The sequence below is a fragment of the Rana temporaria genome, chromosome 13, assembly GCF_905171775.1.
Source record: "Rana temporaria chromosome 13, aRanTem1.1, whole genome shotgun sequence".
Classification (NCBI taxonomy): domain Eukaryota; kingdom Metazoa; phylum Chordata; class Amphibia; order Anura; family Ranidae; genus Rana; species Rana temporaria.
In genome coordinates, this window is record NC_053501.1 from 50,342,670 (window position 1) to 50,364,971 (window position 22,302).

Below are 22,302 nucleotides of genomic sequence, written 5' to 3' on the forward strand. Positions count from 1 at the left end.
AGTTAGTGCCAGGACAGGGTCAGCCATTGCCCAGGGCAAAGATGCCAAACTTTGCCAGCCCCTCCCCATTAATGATGTGCAGGCCTAGGGGATCCTACCCCCAGCAGTCACTCGCTTGAAAAAAATAATAATCACTGCAGCCATCACTACTCCTGTCAGCCTTGTAACAGAGGGAAGGCACCCCCGTCCCTACATTAAACCACTGTGCCCAGGGCAGCTGTCCCTCTGGTCCACCCCTTGTCCTGGCCTTGAGTATAATTACGGTGCATATAAAAATTATATTATGAATAAATGCATAATGCTATCATTACCAACAGTGACTGTGTATAGTATTTGGAGTGCAAAGAGGTAGAAATATGTACTATGCAGTGCAGACTATACATAGAGCCATGTATCTAGTATATTTGCCTTTAACTTGCGGTATGATAGTCCTCTTAAAACAAATTTTAGCTTAAAATAAAACGACTAGCAGCACAAGTTTAATATTTTGGATACCACGTCACTTCAGTAGCTGAAGACATTTTACAGTAGAAAAAAATTGGCATTCATCATTGGAACAGATGGTTTAATCCCAGCTTGTCTCCTAAATTAAAATATCTACATTTGTTTGTGATACAGAATATTCTGCAGAATATAAGGGAAATGGAGTTTAGTTTTAATATAGGTGTAATTGTATACATAACATTGTCTAATTGTATACATAACATTGTTGGTTTAAGAATTGTACTGTGTGTTTTAGGTTTTAAAAACAAAGCCATTTCATGAATATAAATTGTTCTTTCAGGAAATGTGATTTTGTAATATCTGTACTATATATGTGTAAACATGTTAATAACTTGAAACAACCATTTTCAAAATAAGGTGTTCCAACTGTTCTAAAATTTGAACATTCCTAAAGCGGTTTCATATTAATGAGAAAGGAAACAGCCTGAAAATGCAATCTGGTCAGAGCATTGGCATGCACTGTGGGAAGAGGTTGGTTTTCATTGCTTCAGAAGCAAGGCAGCACAGCCCCTGCCTTGGCTGGACACAGGTTTAGTCTGTTTCTAGTGCTGAGCACATTTTACTATCCCATGTTTGTTGGCATCATTCCTTTTTTATACAAAACCTTTATATATATATATATATATATATATATATATATATATCCTATTTAAGTTTGTACCGTCCCTAATCTTGGAAGTAACAGACATTTTAGAAAATGATAACACTGCCAGTCTAGCTTGATTTTCATGAAAGTAGCTGTCCTGTCTTTCCCGAGCTGCCAATCCCTGACATTTCAGAGAGCTTGTGAATATCTTTGAGTTGTGTGGGGCTTCTGCTCTTGCTATATACCCAGTTTAAGGCCTGGTTCACACTGGTACGATTTGAGATGTCAAATTGCATCTCAAATCGGCGGCATTTGCACCATCCTAATCGGTGCGACGTTCCTGTACTACTTTTTGCGTGTTCGGGCCGCGATTTACATTGACATCTGTGCAGAAACCTGCACAGATGTGTCTGAAATCGCGTCTGACGTCGGGACTGACAAGCGGGAGTGAAATCGTGCGAGTTCAGCTGAACTCGCACAGTTTCACCCCCGCAGCCCAGTGTGAACTGGGCTAAGGCTCCATGCACACTAGGAGCCGAAAAACGTCAACGTTTTTAGCTTAAAAACGTGGCATAAAAGATGCAAAATTAAAGCATATTGTACAAAGTTTAGGTCTATGAGAATTTAAGAGCATTTAGTTTATAGGTGTTTTTTGCACTATACTCCCCTCTGCAGATGGAATTGGTTGGTTTTGCGCTGATAATTCAAGAGTCAAACAAATTTTCAGATTCTGCAAAGAATTGTTTGATCATATCTTTTTAAAACAGTTGTTTGTTATGGAAATCTCAGTGATATTTTAGCGAGGTCCAATGTCTATCTCTGAAGCCAATGTGGATGAGCCAGTGACAGTGCTGTTCCAGGACTAGCCAGTATGTGCAGGGTCCTTCTATTGGATTAATAAGCTCAGTACTGCGCTATTAAAAGTGACACTTTAGGCAGGAGTAAGACAGATAAATAATTCTCTCTCCTGAATTATTAAATGGCTCTCTCATAGAAAGATGGAGACGATGGACAGGGTCAAAAGATACTTCCTGTAAAGCCAAGAAATGATGTACAGTGACAACACTTTTTTTTTTTACAAAAAAAACGTTGAAACTTGACGTTCAGAAGAGATAAGAGACGTTTAGGAGGGACTGACGTTTTTACAGCTCCTAAACTTCTCCAGAAAATGCAATAAAATTTTTTTTCCTGCCTTTGAATGTCCCCAACAGAAAATGCCTGTAGTAGTCAATAATGTGCAACGACACAGAGCACAATAGAAGTGCTTCTAGAGGCAGGAGAAAAAGAAAAAAAAAATGTCAAACGCTTGTAGAATCGAAGTTTTTTTTAAGTTCAGTGTGCATGGAACCAAAGGGGTTTTTAAAATACTTTTCTACTAAAACTTTAGTAAAAATTGACAAACAATGCCTAGAAAAATATGGCTAAGGAATAATCTCAGTTATTTTACAAAACACATTCTTGGCTAATATAGAACTTGATACGATAAATTAGCATACTTAATACAAACACACATGCAGTGCGCCTTGCTCCCAGCACAAAGAGATACGCATATATGTGTCACCATGGAAAAATACTCACTTCTGTGAGGCTGCATATATGCGTACGTTTAGCAGGAAGGGGTTAATGACTTCAGAGGACCTTAGACCTGGGCATGGGGAGAAGAAGCTGCAGAGACCAGTCTAGCTATGCACATGAGCCTGTAAAAGTGGAGGTTCAGGTAAGTAAAGCTACTTTAACTAATCCTCTAGACAGAAACAAGCAGTTAAACCTTGAAGTGCAGGCACAGCCCCATTTGCAAGGAAGAATATTTAGGTTTCTTGGAGCTCTCCACTTTCTCACCGACTCATCGCTGTGACATAATTGCCTGTCATATTTAGACACATTAAAAGCAAATTCACACATAAGAAAAAATATTTAAACCCAGTTATCCCCCTTTATTATCTTTTTACCATGCCTCTAATGTATTCATTTTATTCATACAATAAAGATTAACAAAGCCCTTTGACAAGTTTACAACAGTTCTCTGTATGGTTTAAATATGTTTAATTATATATATGAAATCTAGTTTACTCTTGCAAAGAAACATTTTGAAGCCTGTCATTTATTGTCAAATGAACCATACATGTGCTGGTATTGTATGACAAATTTCAGACAAACATGCATAATATTGAATTGTGTGTGTGTGTCACAATTTTTTTTTTAAGTGCCAATATCTTCGCACAGAAAAATAGTTTGACGTCCCTGTAAAAACCTTTCGTTGGAGTACAGTACAGGACAAAGAATCAGTCTTAGCTCATGGAATGCCCAAACTCAGTCTGAGGGAAGTGCAACACAGAAAACAAATGCTAACCGGACCATGTAATAAATGGGTCAAGAGAAGGGCTTGACAGAACTCAGTATAGCTTGAAGCACCTTACGACAAACTTTCATAGCACATACAATCGTAACAGTGGAGAGAAATGTTTTGCAGCAGGTCTGAGAGGGAGAAAAAACAATATCTTGGTTTAGGTGGAAGAAGGAATCTACCTTAGAAATTAGATTGTTTTAGGGCCCAAAGCCTATGTAAAACTAGGAAGGGCTCTGTACAAAATAAAGCTACCAACGCACAGGGTTGTCTTAATGAGAGAGACCACACGTGGGCACTGCCCAGGGGGCCCCAGCTGCATGGGGGGCCCCTGCACTTCCCCAAAGCAGCTGGTCCTCGAGACCATGCTGTCCCGAAAATTGGGGGCCACATGATGGCACTGAGAGTGATAAATACACACACAGGGGAGGCAGGCTAATAGCGGTGCGCCGTGCAGAATGATACCGATTATTTTGGAGCCAGCAGAAAGGGGCAGGGCTGGAGCGCTAGTGCTCTGACCCCCTCCCCATGCAGCTTGAATGCTCGGGACTCGGAAGGGATGTAGAGAGGCCACAGTGTAGGGATATCAGGGGTGTAGTGGGGTCACAATACAAGGAGTATCTTATGGTATATGGTAACAGTGCTGGGGGGATATCTAGGGCGTAGAGGGGTCATAGTGCTGGGGAGGCATCAATCTAGCAGATGTATTATATGCACAGGACAGCTTTGTTAATTTACGTATGTAGTATTTTCTCACTGTTTCTTTGCTGTACAGAATGATTGTTCATGTAGTTAATGCGAAGCGCCACCCACTTGATGTCTGTTTACCTGCACGGTCTCCCTTGTAGGGGCCCCAGAGCATTACTTTGCCCAGGGGCCCATGACGCTATTGAGACAGCCCTGCCAACGCAGAGACTTGCCTCACCGAGGTGACAGTAATGAGAAAGACAAGCTTGTGAGTATAGAGAGGAATATCCCTGATAGGTTTAAAGGGCAGTTCCTGAAGGACAAACAGAACAAGGGTGAGATCCAATGGCGTCACTGGGGAGTGTACAGGGAAGCAAGATAATTGACACCTTGCACAAAGGCTTGGCCTAAAGAGTGAGAAGCAAGTAGTCTTTGGAAAATAATTACTAGGGCTGATATACTGACCCTTGATATTACTCAAAGCCAAATACAGATCTAGACCAAAGTAATAAAACATGCATATCAAAACATTCAGCTCAAAAGCCCGAATCCATAAAGGTGTCACTGAGATGAAAGTGTAAATTAGATTTTGCAACTATACCATTAGCCAAATAGCGCAGTTAGCCAATTCCAGGTAAGGATAATATGGCAATCTCCAATGTGCACACCACTTCAGGATCCAGCTATACAATGGCCAACAGATTCCTCTTCAAATCAGCATGTATCATATTGTGAGGAAATAATAAGGCCTCCTAATAGTATAGTATGATTGAAACAAGCAGTAGTTCAATAAAAGATTGCACTTACATGACAAAGATGTATCAATTGCATATACAGATAAAAGCAAGCATTTAAGTATCAAGATGGGCACAGTCTGTGCCAGTGATGTCACAAGCTATGACTCCACCCATTGTGTTTCATCACTAGCAAATGTTAGGAGCATGGCATGTGGCTGGCATCACGCCGTTTATATATGGGCCGGCTAGATCCTCCCACTTAATCGGTGTGTGTTTCACACACCCATATGTGCTCCAGTTACCGGAAGTGCATCTGCAAAACAATAGACAGACTGGACTACCAAGGGCAAGAAAACACAAAATAGTGACTGCACTCAAGCCACGGGATATATGCCTCGGACACAAAAAGCCAGCCACAGCATTATCATAAACAGTTTTTATCATAAAATACACAAAGCTGCCAAAAATAGCATTTCATACATCTAAAAAAATTGTGTACTAAAAAAAGTGATGTTTATTAAAGAGGAAGTAAACCCTCTTAAAAAAAAATCCCCCAAAAAACAAACCCCCTGCAAGACAAAGGCATAATGAGCTAGTATGCATAGCATTATGTATTACTTACCTCCAATCCAAGCCCAAGGTCCTCGTCTTCCCCTCCGGCCGCTGACATGTCGTCCTGGAGTTACTTCCGGGTATCGCGGCTCCAGCACTGTGATTGGCCGAAGCCGCGATGACGTCACTCCCACGTATTGTGCACGGTAGCCGCCGGTAACAGCACGGAGACTGTAGCAATGGCACATAGGTGTTATTGCTTCAGTTTGCCCCAGTGTGCATGTGCCAATGACATCGGCACATGCAGGGGACAGGGCATATCTCCTAAATCGTGCAGGTTTAGGAGATATCCTCATTAGCTACAGGTAAGCCTTGATATAGGCTTACCTGTAGCATAAGGTTGTAAAAAAGGGTTTACAATCACTTTAAATATGCCTATAAGAAACATTCCATAGAAGCAGACTACACAAAACAGACATCGCCATCTTGTGGCTGGTTATCAAAAGTACACCACAACTCTAAATATATTACATAAGACAAAGTACAAGTAAAAATAGAAATTACAGACAAAAAGTAAAAAAGATATTTCTTATATACAATTATAAATAACTATCAAAGCCTAAAATATCTTTACAACAAATATAAAACACAAAAATACTAGAAACCTGTTAACCATTGTTAATAAACACCTTTACATTCCATTCTATGTCCATATGGGATGTAAGATTTTAATAAATAAATCCATTTAGTTTCTAATCTGGATATTTCACACCCAATATGATTGCCTCTCCAATTGGGAGTAAATGTATCTATGGTAAGGAATAAAGTCCCTTCCGGGTTTTTATTGTGGTGTAACGCATTGTGTTTTGACATACTGCCTTTGAAACACTTTACCTATATTTGCAATGCATTAATTAAATCTGTTTTGCAACATGCATACTGTGTGTCCGACATATTGAAGGCTGCATGGGCATTGTAATTAATATACATTTCACGTGGTACATGTAATAAGGGGTTTAATTTTATATTATCTAGAGATACATTTAGATTGAAAAGTATCAAATTTCCTACACTTATGAGCACTGACTCGACAGGCTTCACATTTCTTACACCTCCAAGCTCCTGAAAGAATATAATTTTTTTTTTAGGGGTTCCATAACATTGGGGGCTACGCTCAACCCCAACGGAGGAACCCCTCTATATACAACGTAGCCGTTACTGTTTATAATTCTATTATTCAGATCCAAAAAATGTATCTCCTCCCTGCTTGACTCCTATTGCAAGGAAATTCCTCAATCATTACCATTCATGAATTCAACAAAGTTATTCAAAGAATCAAGGTCACCCTCCCACAGAAGAACAATGTCATCTATGACCTTTTCTAGAGCACCAGTTTAGGCTTGTTGTACTTATAGGTGATGTCCTCTGCCCGCTTAGCCATAAACAGATTGGCCATGTTGGGGGCAAACTTTGCCCCATGGACATATCTTTGTCCTGGAGTTCTGATCCATTAAACCATAAATAATGATGCCTTATTGCAAAGTCCAACAGCAAGAAAACAAATTCCTGCTGTGAAACGCGCAGTGTGGCATCCCCTCAAATATTCTACTGTCTCGTGGCCATGCTGATGTGATATTACTGTATACAAGGATGACACCTCTGCAGTTACTAAAACTTAGGAGTCCTTCCAAGTGATAGAACCAAGGATTGTTATACTCACCGTATGGATGCACAAATAGGGTCAGTAGTCAGCGGATCCCACCATCTGCTGCGCCAACTACGCAGACTCGCGCCGTTTATCCCGAAAGAGGACATTATCGTGGTGGTGGGAACAATCATCAATTCCAGACTCGACTCCGCAAATCCCTCTATCTAGGACTCCCCAAATACCAAATCACTCGTCTGCAAGTCGTTCAAAATACGGCCGCTCGACTAGTGACTGAAAAAAAACAATGGGAATCAATCTCACCTTCACCGAGATCCCTTCATTGGTTGCCAGTAAAAGACAGAATCACTTTCAAGGCACTCTGCCTAATACATAAGTGTATTCAAGGCAACGCCCCCCAATATCTATGCGAAAAAATAAAAGCCCATAACCCCAATCGCATTCTGCAATCCACCAATCAAAACCTACTCCAGATACCCAAAGCCAGATACAAGTCCAAAGGAGATCGAAGATTTGCAGTCCAGGGACCTCGCCTGTGGAATGCACTACCAACCACCATCCGACTGGAGTCGGACCACTTGGCCTTCAGGAGAAAGATTAAAACCCATCTCTTCTGAGGTCAAGGGGTTCATTACCCATCAAATGGATACAGCGCCCAGAGGCGATTCAGTTTGCATGTGTTGCGCTTTACAAGTCTCTCACTCACTCAAAATCCTTTTCTCTAAATTCATGGACGGACCCAGCCTTAATCTTGACAGAGTGGGTATTAGCCTTCCTTTAGGAGTGACTAGGCAGAAAGTGTTAACAAAGCTGAACAGCCCCGCCCAGGGGGCGTTCTGCAATTCCCTCTTAAATCTTTTAGTAGGATTATAATTCAGGAGGGAATAGGTTTCACCGTCTGATAACAATCTTTTTCAGAGATGTAGGCATCATGATCCAAAATCACTATGCCTCTTCCCTTATCTGCAGGGAACCTCTGTTATACTTCATGTCCAATCAAGTTCTATGCAACTTCACACTTTCCAAGCCCCTAAGGACCAAATCCCTTAAAAAACAGACAGATGTTGCCATTTTTTTGCAGCAGGTTAAATAAAGTGTCATTTGATAAACAAGAAATCCTATATTAATTTCCTATATTATCATTAAGCCTAGGAGGGATTGGTAATGAAATGCCTTTTGATATTCAGTTTTCTAATATATTTTTGAGCGTCCATAATATAAATAATTAAAATTTAAATTATAGGCCATGGTTAAGCACAATTTTCTTCTACAGATAAGAGTGGCCTTACCCAAATTAAACAAACCAAAGTCCACTACTCCGCCTTCTTTTTTTGACCGTAAGTGTTCCCCCTCTTGGCGCCCGTTTTTGTTCTATTACGCTTTTTAGGCTTGGCCCTCCCCTGGAAAAAAAAATCACCTCGAGTTATTCCCATTATTTTGGGGTGTACCATATTTCTCCTGCCAACCATATTGAGGTTGGTTTCTTGGGGAACCCCACTGTTCATTATACTGCATTGGATGATCAGTAATATACCTCTCATCATAATGGTTACTTCTCAAATTGGCTAGTGGTTCAAATCTATTGTGGGTCTCCACAGGTTGTCTATATATACAGTTTAAAAGACCAAGTGCAATGGTAGACTTTGCACCAAGATGATTTCCCAGCTATTAGGAGCATAGGGATAACCAAGTCCCCTATCTCCCAGAACTTGGATTTAAACAACCAAGCCATTAAAGCCATCGATTAAGAAGCCGATCCCATCATCCACTGTACCCTCCCCGGTGCTGATACCGCCATCCATAGCACCCTCTCCAGTGCTGATACCACCATCTGCTGCATCCTGTCCAGTCCACGGTCCTCCACATCTTCGTTAGAAAACAAATGCATTGCCATCTGTACCGGCCACAGTTGAAGTATATGGGAAATTTGTGAAATGCCCTTAGTGTAGCCTTCGTCTTATCAGGAAAAACTTGAAAGTACATATGTTGAGAAAACATGCAGATGTGGAGCAAGATATTTACAGAGTGTAAATGTTGAGACAAATGTCATATTTGTTTTGCAGAGAAGCATGCTTTTCCATGCCAGTGGTGGAAAAAATATTGTGCTCATTCAGTAGGTTTCAAGCAAGCAACTATAAGTGTTATACTACACAAAACATGCCAGTACATGTGCAGAGGAAGAACCGGGGGAAGACTCATGTAGTTCAATGGGAGTTGGAGGGATGTCTGCAATATCAGTTGTTAGTTCAGCTTAGTGGACTGAGCTACAGTTCATGTGAACACCTCCCCTCACTAGATTACTGTGCGGGAACTGCAGCAGAGCTATTCCTTCAAGAAGTCATCCTAAGAGAAAATGGTGCTTCTCAAATTCTTTTAAAATGGCAAAATCTTTTACATGTGTAAAGAGGCAAAAAGCGACTCAGGTGGCGCATGTTCCACTTTGTGTGAACAGGAAACGTGACCTCCACTCACACAACTTGAGGACGTGGAGGTCACGTTTCCTGTCAAGAGTGAAGATCCAGTCTGTAGCCAGATACCCTTGAATACACCTCTGTTATAAATATGTGAAATTTGAAAAGGTTTTTGTGAGGACATAATGTTCTCGGCTTTGCACAGGCACAATGCCAGGTGTTCTTTTGTCTATTGTAGGTCACAACTATTCTGCCAAGATGGCAAAAAATGTATTTCAGGCCCATGAATGGAGTGACATATCTGATGGCAAGCCACCAAAATCCACAATCACACAAAGTGGAACATGCGTCACCTGAGTCGCTTTTTGCCTCTTTATACATGCAACAGCCCTTACCTCGCCAAAGAATGAGGAGCACCATTTCCCTCAGAATGTCTTCTTGAAGAAATACCTCTGCAACAGTTCCTGTACAGTAATCTGGTGAGTGGAGGTGCTCACATAAACTGTAGCTCAGTCCACTATGCTGAGCCAACAACTGATATTGCAGACATTCCTCCAACTCACATTGGAATACATGAGTATTCCCCCCAGGTCTTCCTCTGCATATGTACTCTGTAAATGACAGGCCTGGGTAATATCTTGGATATATCATGCTTTCTCCACATGTGTACTTTCAAGTTTTTCCTGAGAAGACGAAGGCTACACAGAGCACTGGAGACGGTGCAGTGAATGATGGGATCGGCACTGGAGAGGGTGCAGGGGGTAGCGACTTTGGCACTGCAGAAACTTCAAGTTTTTCCTGAGAAGACGAAGACTACACTGAGGGCATTTCACAAATTTTCCATATACTTTGACTGTGGCCGGTACAGGTGGCGGTGCATATGTGTTCTAGCACACATATGCACCTCAAGATGTGGAGGACAGTGGACTTGACACTGTACAGAATGCAGCGGGTGGTGGGATTGGCACTGGAGAGGGTGCGGAGATCAGCAATGGAGAGGGTGGTGGGATCGGCACTGGAGACAGTGCAGTGAATAAGATCGGCACTGCAGACAGTGCAGTGAATCATGGGATCGGCACTGGAGAGGGTGGGGTAGCGATTCGGCACTGCAGAAACTTCACACAATAAATGCCTTTTCATATCCACACTGCGTATAATTAGAAATAACATTAATAAACTGCAAATAAAATATAAGCAATTCAAACAACTTTCTCAGTGTGCACATTTGTAGACAAACTTTAAAATCTACCCAACTATAACCCCCGGTAAAAAAAAAAAAAAATCCTAATAAGTTAAAATTGATTGGTTTGCCTGAAAGTTATAGCTCTTACAACCTATTTGATTTATACCACAAATGGCATAGATAAAAGGACTTCCATTGGGACTTTGATAGTGCGATCTGACACTAACTGACCAATTGCCATGGACATCACCAGTGACACCAATACAGTTATCAGGTTTAAAAAATATGACACTGGCTGGGAAGGGTATAAAATCTAGGGGTTAAATATGTTCCTTAACCACTTAAGACCCGGACCTTTAGGCAGCTAAAGGACCCGCCCAGTTTATGCGATTCGGCACTGCGTCGCTTTAACTGACAATTGCGCAGTCGTGCGACGTGGCTCCCAAAAAAAATGTGCGTCCTTTTTTTCCCACAAATAGAGCTTTCTTTTGGTGGTATTTGATCACCTCTGCGGTTTTTATTTTTTGCGCTATAAACAAAAATAGAGCGACAATTTTGAAAATGATGCAATATTTTTTACTTTTTGCTATAATAAATATCCCCCCCAAAAAAAAAAAAAAAAATTTATATATATATATATATATATATATATATATATATATATATATATATATATATATATATATATATATATATATATATATATATATATATATATATATATATATATATATATATATATAAAAATTTCCTCAGTTTAGTAGATTCGTATTCTTCTACCTACTTTTGGTAAAAAAAAAAAAAAAAAAAAAAATCGCAATAAGCGTTTATCCGTTGGTTTGCGCAAAATTTATAGCATTTACAAAATAGGGAATAGTTTTATTGCATTTTTATTAATTATTTTATTTTTTTACTACTAATGGCGGCGATCAGCGATTTTTTTCGTGACTGCGACATTATGACGGACACTTCGGACAATTTTGACACATTTTTGGGACCATTGTCATTTTCACAGCAGAAAATGCATTTAAATTGCATTGTTTACTGTGAAAATGACAATTGCAGTTTGGGAGTTAACCACAAGGGGGGCGCTGATTGGGTCATGTGTGACCTCATGTCGGTTTCTAACTGTAGGGGGGTTTGGCTGTAGGTGTGACATCATCGATTGCGATTCCCTATATAAAGGTAACACACGATCGATCACGGCGCCACAGTGAAGAACGGGGAAGCCATGTTTACACACAGCTCTCCCCGTTCTTCAGCTCCGGGGACCGATCGCGGGACTCCAGTGGCAATCGGGTCCGCGAGTCCCGCGGCCGTGGTCACGGAGCTTCGGACCGGGTCGCGATTTACGTCGGCAGAATGCCATTCTGCCGACGTAAATCGGCGTGAAGGGGTCCTTAAGTGGTTGTAAAAGGAAAAAAAAAAAAATTCCCTAAATGGCTACCTTTACCTAGTGCAGTCCTCCTTCACTTACCTCATCCATCGATTTTGCTTTTAAATGTCCTTATTTCTTCTGAGAAATTCTCACTTCCTGTTCTTCTGCCTGTAACTCCACACAGTAATGTGAGGCTTTCTTCCTGGTGTGGAGTGTCGTGCTTGCCCCGTCCCTTGAGGAGGGGGGAGTGGGCGAGCAGGAGTCAGGACGCGCTCTACGTTGCAGATAGAAAAAGGAGCTATGTTAGTGGGTGTCCTGACTCTCCAAGGGAGGGGGCGAGCATGACACTCCACACCAGGGAGAAAGCCTTGCATCACTGTGTGGAGTTACAGACAGAACAGAAATTAGGATTTCTCAGAAGAAATAAGGACATTTATAAGCAAAATCGAAGGATGATGTAAGTGGAGGACTGCACCAAGGTAAAGGAAGTTATTTAGGGATTTTTTTTTCCCTTTACAACCCCTTTAACTAGGTGTAATGTGTGCACAGTGTGCTGCGTTATACTAATGTTCTCAATTTCTCATCACTGACAGATCGCTACCTCTGTACAGAACCTTGTGTTGAATTTAACACCGCCAATCAACTGGTCCCAGGTGTGAATCATTGGCCGGGACTTGCTGACAGGCTCCCGCTGTGTTCAATCACAGCAAGGGACAGGTGGGGCCGAACATGCGCGCGCCCTAAACCTGGGAGTAGGCAGTGACGTACCAGCACTTTACCTACAGCGGCCACCCGTCCGCAGTACAAGTGGATAATATTTGCACCAGAACATATATGACTTTCAAGAAGATGTAGGTTTAATGTCGACATACCATTGAAGCATAAAACATTTTTTGTGTGGCGATCGATGTGTCTCTGAATCTTGGCCCCGAGTTGGCATGAAGGTGGAGTAAAAAAGGACAATTAAATTTGTGCTTAGAAACATGTATTGCATTCTTCTTCCAACATAAACATGAACTTTCATAATCACCAAAAAATGTTTTTTCTTTTACCAATCCAGTTTACAAAGTTAACTTAAGGACAGCACTTTAACTCCTTTGCCGACCAGCCGCCGTCATTATACGGCGGCAGGTCGGCTCGTTCCTGCGAATCGCCCTGTTGATACGTCGGCTTCTTTAAGAGCCATAGCAGACGCGCGCCTGCCGGCCACTGGCAATCGTGGCAGGACACAAATCCACATTAGGATGGAAGGAGAGACAGATCTGCTGTTCCTAGTAATTAGGAACAGTGATCTGTCTCCTCTTCCAGTCAGTCACATCCCCCCACAACTCATGAGGGAACACTTTTAACCCCTTGATCGCCTCCTAGTGTTAACCCCTTACCTGCCAGTGACATTTACACAGTAAGTAGTGCATTTTTATAGCACCGATTGCTGTACAAATATCAATTGTCCCACAAAAGTGTCTGATCTGTCCACAAAAAAAAAAAAAAACGCAGATCGCCAGAATGACTAGTAAAAAAAAAAAAAAAAATAAGACATACATTTATCCCCTATTTTGACATTTGCACAAACCAATCAATATACGCTTATTACGATTTTTTTAACCAAAAACATGTAGAGTACATATTGGCCTAAACTTTTTTATATTTTTTGATATTTATAGCAAAAAAGTAAAAAGATGTTTTCCCAAAATTGTCACTCTTGTTTATAGCGCAAAAAAATAAAAAACGAAGAGGGGAGCCAATACCAGCAAAAGAAAGCTCTAATTGTGGGGACGGCTGCATGACACGGAGATGATGGATACTACACACAGCACTCATATGTAGGGTTGCCACCTCATCCCTTTAAAACAGAACACATATGAATTACAGGTTCTGTGGCTGATTAAGGTGGTAATTGAACTCAAGTGGAGCCTTATCTAAATTTAATTAGCCTCAGAACCTGTGTAATTCATATGTGTTCTGTTTTAAAGGGATGAGGTGGCAACCCTACTCATATGGGAAGAGGAATGGCCGGTAAACGGCTGAATCTCCACCTGTCCATTCAAAGAGTGTTCGTTTTGTATTCTGTGAACAGATTATAAGGCTTTTAGTGAAGTGAAGAGAGAAGAGTGGTGGCTTCATGACCTGATCCATGCACTGTACCAGGAGAGTACTTTAGTGTTAGAATAAAGACAGCAGTCATTCAAGCACATGATAATCACTATTAAAGTGGATATAAACCCGATTCATGAAATTTGAGGCACAGTGAGGGATGCAAATGGGCATTGTTGACCCTCTTTTTTCACTTACAGTAGCTGCGGCATTTCCTACCTGACCGGTCCGTATGTTCCTTGGCCTTCATGCCATTTGTTCACCAAGGTTCTCTAAACAATCCTCTGGAGGGCTTCACAGAACAGCTGTATTTATACAAAGATTACAATTACACACAGGTGGACTATATTTACTAATTAAGTAACTTTTGAAGGCACTTGGTTCCACTAGATTTTAGTTGGGGGTATCAAAGTAAAGGGGGCTACATACAAATGCACACCCCACTTTTCAGATATTTGGTTTTCAAAATTTTGAAAGCCATTTATCACTTTCCTTCCACTTCACAATTACGTGGCACTTTGTGTTGATCACATAAAATAAATACATTTCCGATTTTGGTTGCAACATGACAAAATGGAAATTTCAAGGGGTATGAATAATTAGAGAAAAAAAAATTATATATATATATATATATATATATATATATATATATATATATATATATATATATATATATATATATATATATATATATATTCTATCGTCAAAAAAAAAAAAAAAAAAGGAGGTTAGCACAACTGGGATCTTATACAAGAAAGGACACACTGCCACCTGCTGGATCGACACCATTTACAAACTGCTTTCAGGTAGGATGCAAGAATTACCCAAGATTTCTAATGGAGCCTTAACAGACACGCGAGACATCTTTTGCCCCTTCACCAGTATCTGGACAGACTGCTCCAGACCGTTAGTGGATCATACTACAATTAAACAGAATCTCTCTTAATTCGGGCAGAGAAGTTTGTGCAGGACTGGAGATGTGCTGGCCTTTACTCCCTCAACACCCTTTGAACTTGACATCATGTTTGCTTTTCTGAACATAACTTTGGCACTGTTAATGGCCATATTAGGTTTCCCCTCACTTTTTTTTTTTTTGAATCAAAGAGCTTTTATTTGAGCAAAATAACAATGTACAGAGCATACAGATAGCATACGGGTACAACACATGTCCAAAGGTTACAGGTAAAATACAGGTACAGGAGTGTCAGCGTTAGGCATTCTGATCATAGGCGATATGGAGCTCAACAACATTTTAAACCCAGTTACCCCGAAGTGTAAATACGTTACAGTAGAGTTGACTATCTGACCACCTGCGCCCCACCCAATCTCCCTCTCCCCTCCTATCTCTCCTGAGTGCAAGTTGCAGAGGAGTTCAGCCACTTCCCCCAGATTTTTTCATACTTGGCTGGACAGCCCCTGTGTGAGTAGACCAGTTTCTTGTATGGCAGTACACTATTGACCTCTGCCAGCCAGTGGGACAGTTCTGGGGGTTCCGGCCTCATCCACACCCGTGCTATAACCTTTCGGGCTATAAATAGCGTTTCATGCAGGAATATTGTAAGGAATTTATTTATGCCGACATCCGGAAAGATTCCCAGTAGGCATGGCTTGGGCTGCAGAGTGATAGGGGACCCCATTTTATCATGAAGGAATTTTACCACCTGTTCCCAGTAGGCCTGGACCTTAGTGCACTGCCATATTAAGTGGAAGAAGGTGCCCGTGTCTCTAGTACACATCGGGCACGTAGCGGGGGAGTCCCTCTTGTACCTGGAGATCCGTAGAGGTGTAAGGTATGCTTTATTCACAATAAAGGTTTGCGTAAGGCGATCTGACAACTTCGGGGATACAAGTTTACAAGCGTCTAGAGCGTCGCTCCATTCGTCGTCTTCCAGTGGGCCCACCTCCCCCTCCCACCTGGACTTTAGGGCATAGGCAGACACCGTTGCACCCGGGAGTGTGATCATAGCGTGAAATTGAGTGATCAGTTTTTTGGGGTTTGGGCATTTAACTGCAGCCATGAGGGGATTGTCAGCTAGGGCCAAATCATCTTGGGGGAATTGGGCCTGAAAGGCGTGTCGTAGTTGGGCGTAGCGGAATAGCATGCGATCGGGCAGGTTATATTCAGTCTGCAGCGCGTCGAAGGGCCTGAGTTTTCCATTCCTGGTGACATGGGATAGGTAGTAGATTCCTCTGGAACTCCACACCTCAGTGTCCCCGATACGCTCCAGCTCCGGCAGGGCAGAGTTGTGCCACAGGGAGGTGTATCCGTGTAAGGGTGAGATGCCCAGCCTGTCTGAGACCACACTCCACACCTTCCTGTAATGGTGCAGCAATGAGTGGCGGTCTCCCACCGACTTCCCCCCCCCCCCCTGCTATCACTACCATGGGGTCGCCTATTGACTGAGTCCACGCAGGGCACAGGAGGCGGAGGAACCTAGTCCTATCTATCTTGTCCACGTGAAAGAGTTGTGACAGTTGGGCGGCCAGATAATATGCATTAAAGTCGGGTAGCGCCAGTCCAGCCAGGTCGGTCGGGTTTTTTAGTCTATGCCAGGGGAGTTTATGTCTTGCGGAGCCCCACACAAATGACTTAAGAAGGGTTTCCAGTATTCTAAAACACCTGAGCACCAAATACACCGGGGAATGCCACACCATGTATAGAATCTTAGGGAGCAGGACCATCTTTATTAAATTTACGCGGCCCAGTTTCCCCTCACTTTTATATTGCCCTTCATACCTTTCCCCACTTCTTACCCCTACACCATAAAATCAACTTTCAATGTAAAGACATCTAAAAATCTGAGAAAAGGCCTTAAATATTATATAACTTCCATAAGCACAGCACAGACATCCTTCTACTCCAAGAGAAATTTTTGGGCAAATAGCATTACAGTGTAGTTACTTTACGCAACTGTGTGACCTCAGATCAAAAAAAAAACCAATAGCTAGAGACTGCACTCTGAAATACCACTTTGAGTGGTATGTGGACAGCAAGTGGCATGCACTATTTATCCCTAAAAGACATCCACGTACATCCCATCTATCAGATCGAATGGGGACATCTTAACCCACTCCCCATCGGAGAACCAAGATATTTTCTGATTATTCTATGGATTTCTATACAACAGGGGAAGACAACGTAAAAAGAGGTGGAGATCTACCTGAACAAAATGGAAGTCAAAGGATCACTGGGAAGTATCGCCCAAAGTTGCCTCACACCCGATTTAAACCTCTAATTGCTGTACTACCGTGTTGCAATCGTATGAACTGCACGACAATAGGGGGTTAAAATCAGGTGGTGAAAAGGCAACATATTGCCTCCTCATCGCCTGTCAAACACACTCGGATTGCTTTCAAGAGGCGCAGCAGTGCCTTCTGCACTTATGAATGATCCCTTTGTTTCATTCTGCAGCAGCATCCTTGGGTCTGGGTCACACAATGTTGGGGGTGGTAAAACCCTGCGGTTGAGTTAACTGCCCCTAATCCTCATCTCCTTTAGCTGTTGCGGAAGCAGGAAAAAAAAAAAGTGTACACATGCCACAGCAGGAATTAACCTCCTGTTGCTTTTGGTGGGCGCTACGGCCTGCCCATCACGACCCATTCAAGTAAATGGGGCCACACCAAGCCCGCTACTGCATGCTTCTGTGGGGTCCAAGGGGTTAAAGCAGATGGTGAGAAAGCCTTACAACGCTGCCTGCTTTAAACCCTTGTTTGATGTACAGCACAATGTTGCAGGGCACTTGCAGAGTTGCCCAATTCACTTGAATGGATCATGCTTGGCAGGTGTTACATCCAACATACACCATGAGAGCAGCATGCATAGACCCCTGGCTAGAGAGCCCCTCTTCCTCAGAGGAAATCTGGGGGGATCTCCCCTTGAAAATGCCTCAGCCATCCTTGAGGGTCGTCTTGTGGTTGGGACCTGTTCAGTAGACTAGGCAGTCTAGGACAATTAGATATTGAGGAGTTTGATTTTTCATGCTGTGAGTATATATCCGTTTTAATATTAAAGTTAAGGCAATGTGCAAGGCTGGTGCGCCCTCTGTTTTCTAGAGCTTCTTATGGGTTTCTCCAGCCCTTTGGGGGGCTGCAAATTTTTGCCAACATTGAAGTAACTGAAGATCTGCGGTACACCAATGCCAGAGTACCCCTTGAGTGCAGGAGATTGTTCTTTTTGCTCACCGTAATCTTGAGCCTGGCACCTCACACCACAATTCCCAAGCATTTCTGGGGGCTGGGAGAATTGCATTTTGAGGCGACTACCACCCCCCCACCATCACAACTGCATACCAATCCCCTCACACCACTGTGCTTAACCTCCATCCTCCCCCCTTACATTTCTTTCGCCCACCTCTCCAACATGCCCTCTCTTCATTTGCCACTGTATCAATGCTTGGCCCAACACCCTTTCTGGGCCCTTTCACATTCAGCCTATTCATTGAACAGGCACACTTTTGCTTTTATGTACTTGCACACCCAAACCAATAATTCCCTTCCACATGAGCAGTGAAATAATGCACCAAAAAAAGTTAAATAAAAAAAGCAGGCATAGAAAGATTTAGGGAGAAAGTCATTTTCCACCACCAAAGTTTATTTTTGGTAAATCTGTACAACTATACACATATATAACTAAGACCAACACAGATAAAGATGATTCTCTGTGATCTGAGGTATAGCATGAAGCAATGAACAGAAGAGAAACACAAAAATGGGGGAAAAACATGGCAAATAAAAAAAAAAGGCTTTATAAGTAGATATACTGTGCATTTTAGATCATAGTGGTATTAAAACTCTAAGCTGTATATATTAATATATATGATAAAATATATATTAATATATAAAATATATATAAAACATATAAAACAAGACCAGCATTTTGTCAAAAAGTAACAACATTTATACATAGGTAATACATATATATATATATATTTTAGGCAATATAGAATTGTGTAAAGAAAATAAAAAGACAGGTCTGCATTGGCTTTTAAACCACGCAAATACTGTTCTTTAATTTGCCCTTTCCCCATACAACAACCTATTACACTGCTTATGACTAAAGTGAATCAGTTCTCATGCAGGGATAAGCAACAGGTTCCCTTTATTATTGGTGCCTGCAGCTGCTTCCACTTGCCTTTATTCCCCCACCTCTCAAATCAGCTGTCAGAAGTGAAATATACCCAGTACTTCCAGGTATAGGGGAGCATGCAACTCACTCCCCTTCCTCCGACATAAAAGTGATGGGAGAATTGAGCTCCCACATGAGGGAGGGGTAAGAATCTTCAGCCCTATGTGAGCTCCATGTCCTGACCTGCAGCTCACCCAGGGACAATTCTTTACTCCTGAAGGAAGAATGGAAAAGCAGAGAATACGCTGCTGATAGAGCAGCCATTACAATTGAACCTGTTGCTTTGCCCCTTTCTTGAAAAGCATTGATTCTCTTTAACCCATGTGCTACTTACAGCTGCAGGTGACGCATACCAAATAAAAGATAAAACCACAGGCAGTCCAGTTTTTTTTTTTAATGTAAGAATTAGCAGCTAAATCAATTATATACAGTTACTAGCAACTGAAAATCCAAACTTTTATTTTAACCTTTGGCAAGATTACTTACAAACTTATACAACCATTAATTAACCCAAGACTATTTAAAATATTTGTAATGCATAAAAATAAAGATTTTGGCTTTATTCCCTTATCTGACAGTAAAGGGCTGCAATTCAGTGATCTGACGTGCAATACAACCCTATGTACCGAGCAGACCAGGGATGAACATATCCCCAAGTATTATACCCCCCCTAGATATTTTTATATATACACATATATATTCTCTTGTTTTGTTGTGGAAGCTCAGGCACTGCTATACTGCTTTGCAGAGAGTCACGTCTCTTGTTTGTGGCCATGTTTCTATTCTGAAAAAGTACATTTTAACTTTTCAACTTCATGACCACAATAAAAAAAATCTTCTCTGACTTGCTGTGTTTGGGAAGCCTATGACTGATCGGGAGGAAGAGCATTGGATTTTCTCCTCACAGGTCTCCACTGAATACAGATTTGGTGAGTACTGCAGTTTTCATGTCCATCATTGGTCCTTTTCCTATATATCCCATATAAATTGTATGGCAAAATGTGTCGGAATCCTTGGGCCAGTCTGTAATTGGTTAGCCGCTTCTTTATAGTTCTATTTCAAACGTCTTCTGGAGATCGCTGGAGAAAGGGTTTGTCGGTGATGGGTTTCCACGAGCCTTTGATTTGCTTTCTAAAGCAGCCCACTGGGCTTCAAATGGGTCAATAGTTGAAGTTGATGGTGGCCCTTGCTTGGCACCCAAATCCCAGCCACTGCTCTCTACTCCATTGAATGCCACTGAACCATTCTGCTGCCTTGCAGCTGGCTTGAAGAAGGGGCTGCTAGTAGTGCTGTTTGTCTCGTATGTAGGGAATGTCTGCTGTTTGACCAGACCTGGTGAAGGCTTCTGCTGAAATACAGGGGGGTGACCTGCAGCTCCGAACACATTAGCAACCATTTGTGAAGGTGTGATGCCAACAACAGGAACACTGGGGGCTGCATAGCTCATTCCATTAGCCACAGTGTATGGTTGCTGCACAGACATGTAGGTAGGTGGTAAAGAGGGAACTATGGCAACTGGTACTGTAGATTGAGTAATAAATGCAGTTGCTGGGTAAGACTGAGTAGGATTTGGTGCGGCAGCAACAGGTTGAAGTATTGGCTGAGGCTGCAGGGCAGGGGCTGGGGCAGGAACAGGTGACTGGCGTTGCTGAGATTTAACGGTTTTAGTCACCTCTTCAAGCCAGCGGTCTGCCTCTGAAGGAGTTCGCTTGTGGTTCGACTGGACTACAGCTGAACTAGATGTGAAAGCAGGTCCTGCAAAGATGACATACAAGAGAAAAAAAAAATGGTTTGTCAAACAAACTTCTGACAGACTAATACTTAAAAAGGTTATCTTTTTGTTTAAAAAAAAAAAAAAGCCAACACACACACACAATACAAACACTATGCAATCATTACACCATAGCACACTATGGTGATCAGATCTTACAGCAATGCCTTTCCTCTGGTAACAGACCTGTGAGCCATATTCACATTTAAAAAAAACTGCAACTGCTTTAGATGACTCCATCACATCTTACCACGGAGTAGTCGTTAGGACAAATATCCCCCAGGCACGATTTTATTTTTTTGGAGGGCTATGTATCCACAGTGTGCTCCCTTCTTTGCAAGCACAGGCGAGCTCAGCTGCTGCAACAGGGATGAGCGAGAGCACATTGCACAAATTGGAAAAAGATGGTACTACCTCCTATAGCGCTATGGGGGCATGCATCCTAATGGCTGCTCAGTCAAAAGTATTAGGACAGGACAGCACAATGTAAAAGCAGATGTATTGTTTTTATGGCAGAAAGCAGTGTGCAGGCATCAATGCCACATCACAGGAAGCTGCACAAGGTGGACTTTGGCAGGCTCCACAGGCATTTGTGGGACTTATAAGTGTTGCAGCAAATTTATTTTAATGGTTGATGACAGTTTTACTCTAAGGTGAATGTCGCTTTAAAAATTTAAAATGGAGCTTGGAGCTGCAGACAAACAACATGATAGCAGTTTAGGAAAGAAGGGAATAAAGATGAGCAATTGCAAATGCGTGGATTAATATAAAAAAACAATAAAAAAAACAATGGATGACTGTTCACTGGACAGAGAAGCTGTTCTGGTGGAGATCCTAAAACACCGACTTCAGTGGGATGGCACTTTTAATCACCTGGCACCTTAAATATTCAGGTTTGATCTTCTATTTATCAAGCACAGTGTTCCTTTTCTCTGTATATGACAAAAGGTTATTTCATATGATGCTTTTCTAACAGTTAAACTCCAATCTGCTGGATATTTGTGCACTTTTTCAGCTGTTGCAAGAATAACATATGCATGTTTTTTTAAACCATTTATTTTTTAAACAACAGCTATAACCAATGACATGCCAGAGTCAAGCTACGCCGGTGCTACTAGCACACTGCGAGAGGAATTGCCACCCTTTTGGTTGGCAGCTAAAGGTTTCAAGAGTGTATTTGGAACGTACATTAGAAGGTCCCATAAAGGCAAACTTTCTGAAATCCTAATTGTTGCAACGCTTTGGTGCTCTAGCAAAGAATAGG

At 41.8% G+C, this 22,302-nt stretch overlaps 1 protein-coding gene across 4 annotated transcripts in view; it reads right to left on the reverse strand.

Moving 5' to 3' along the window:
• Positions 1-18,694: 18,694 nt before the first annotated feature.
• Positions 18,695-22,302, reverse strand: part of NUMB (NUMB endocytic adaptor protein) — a 157,522-nt gene continuing 153,914 nt past the window's right edge. For all 4 annotated transcript variants that reach the window (XM_040333588.1, XM_040333589.1, XM_040333586.1 and 1 more), the window contains one exon: positions 18,695-21,022. In XM_040333588.1, the coding sequence (XP_040189522.1) occupies positions 20,313-21,022 (710 nt within the window). In that variant the 3' untranslated portion in view covers positions 18,695-20,312. The remainder of the gene's footprint in view (positions 21,023-22,302) is intronic.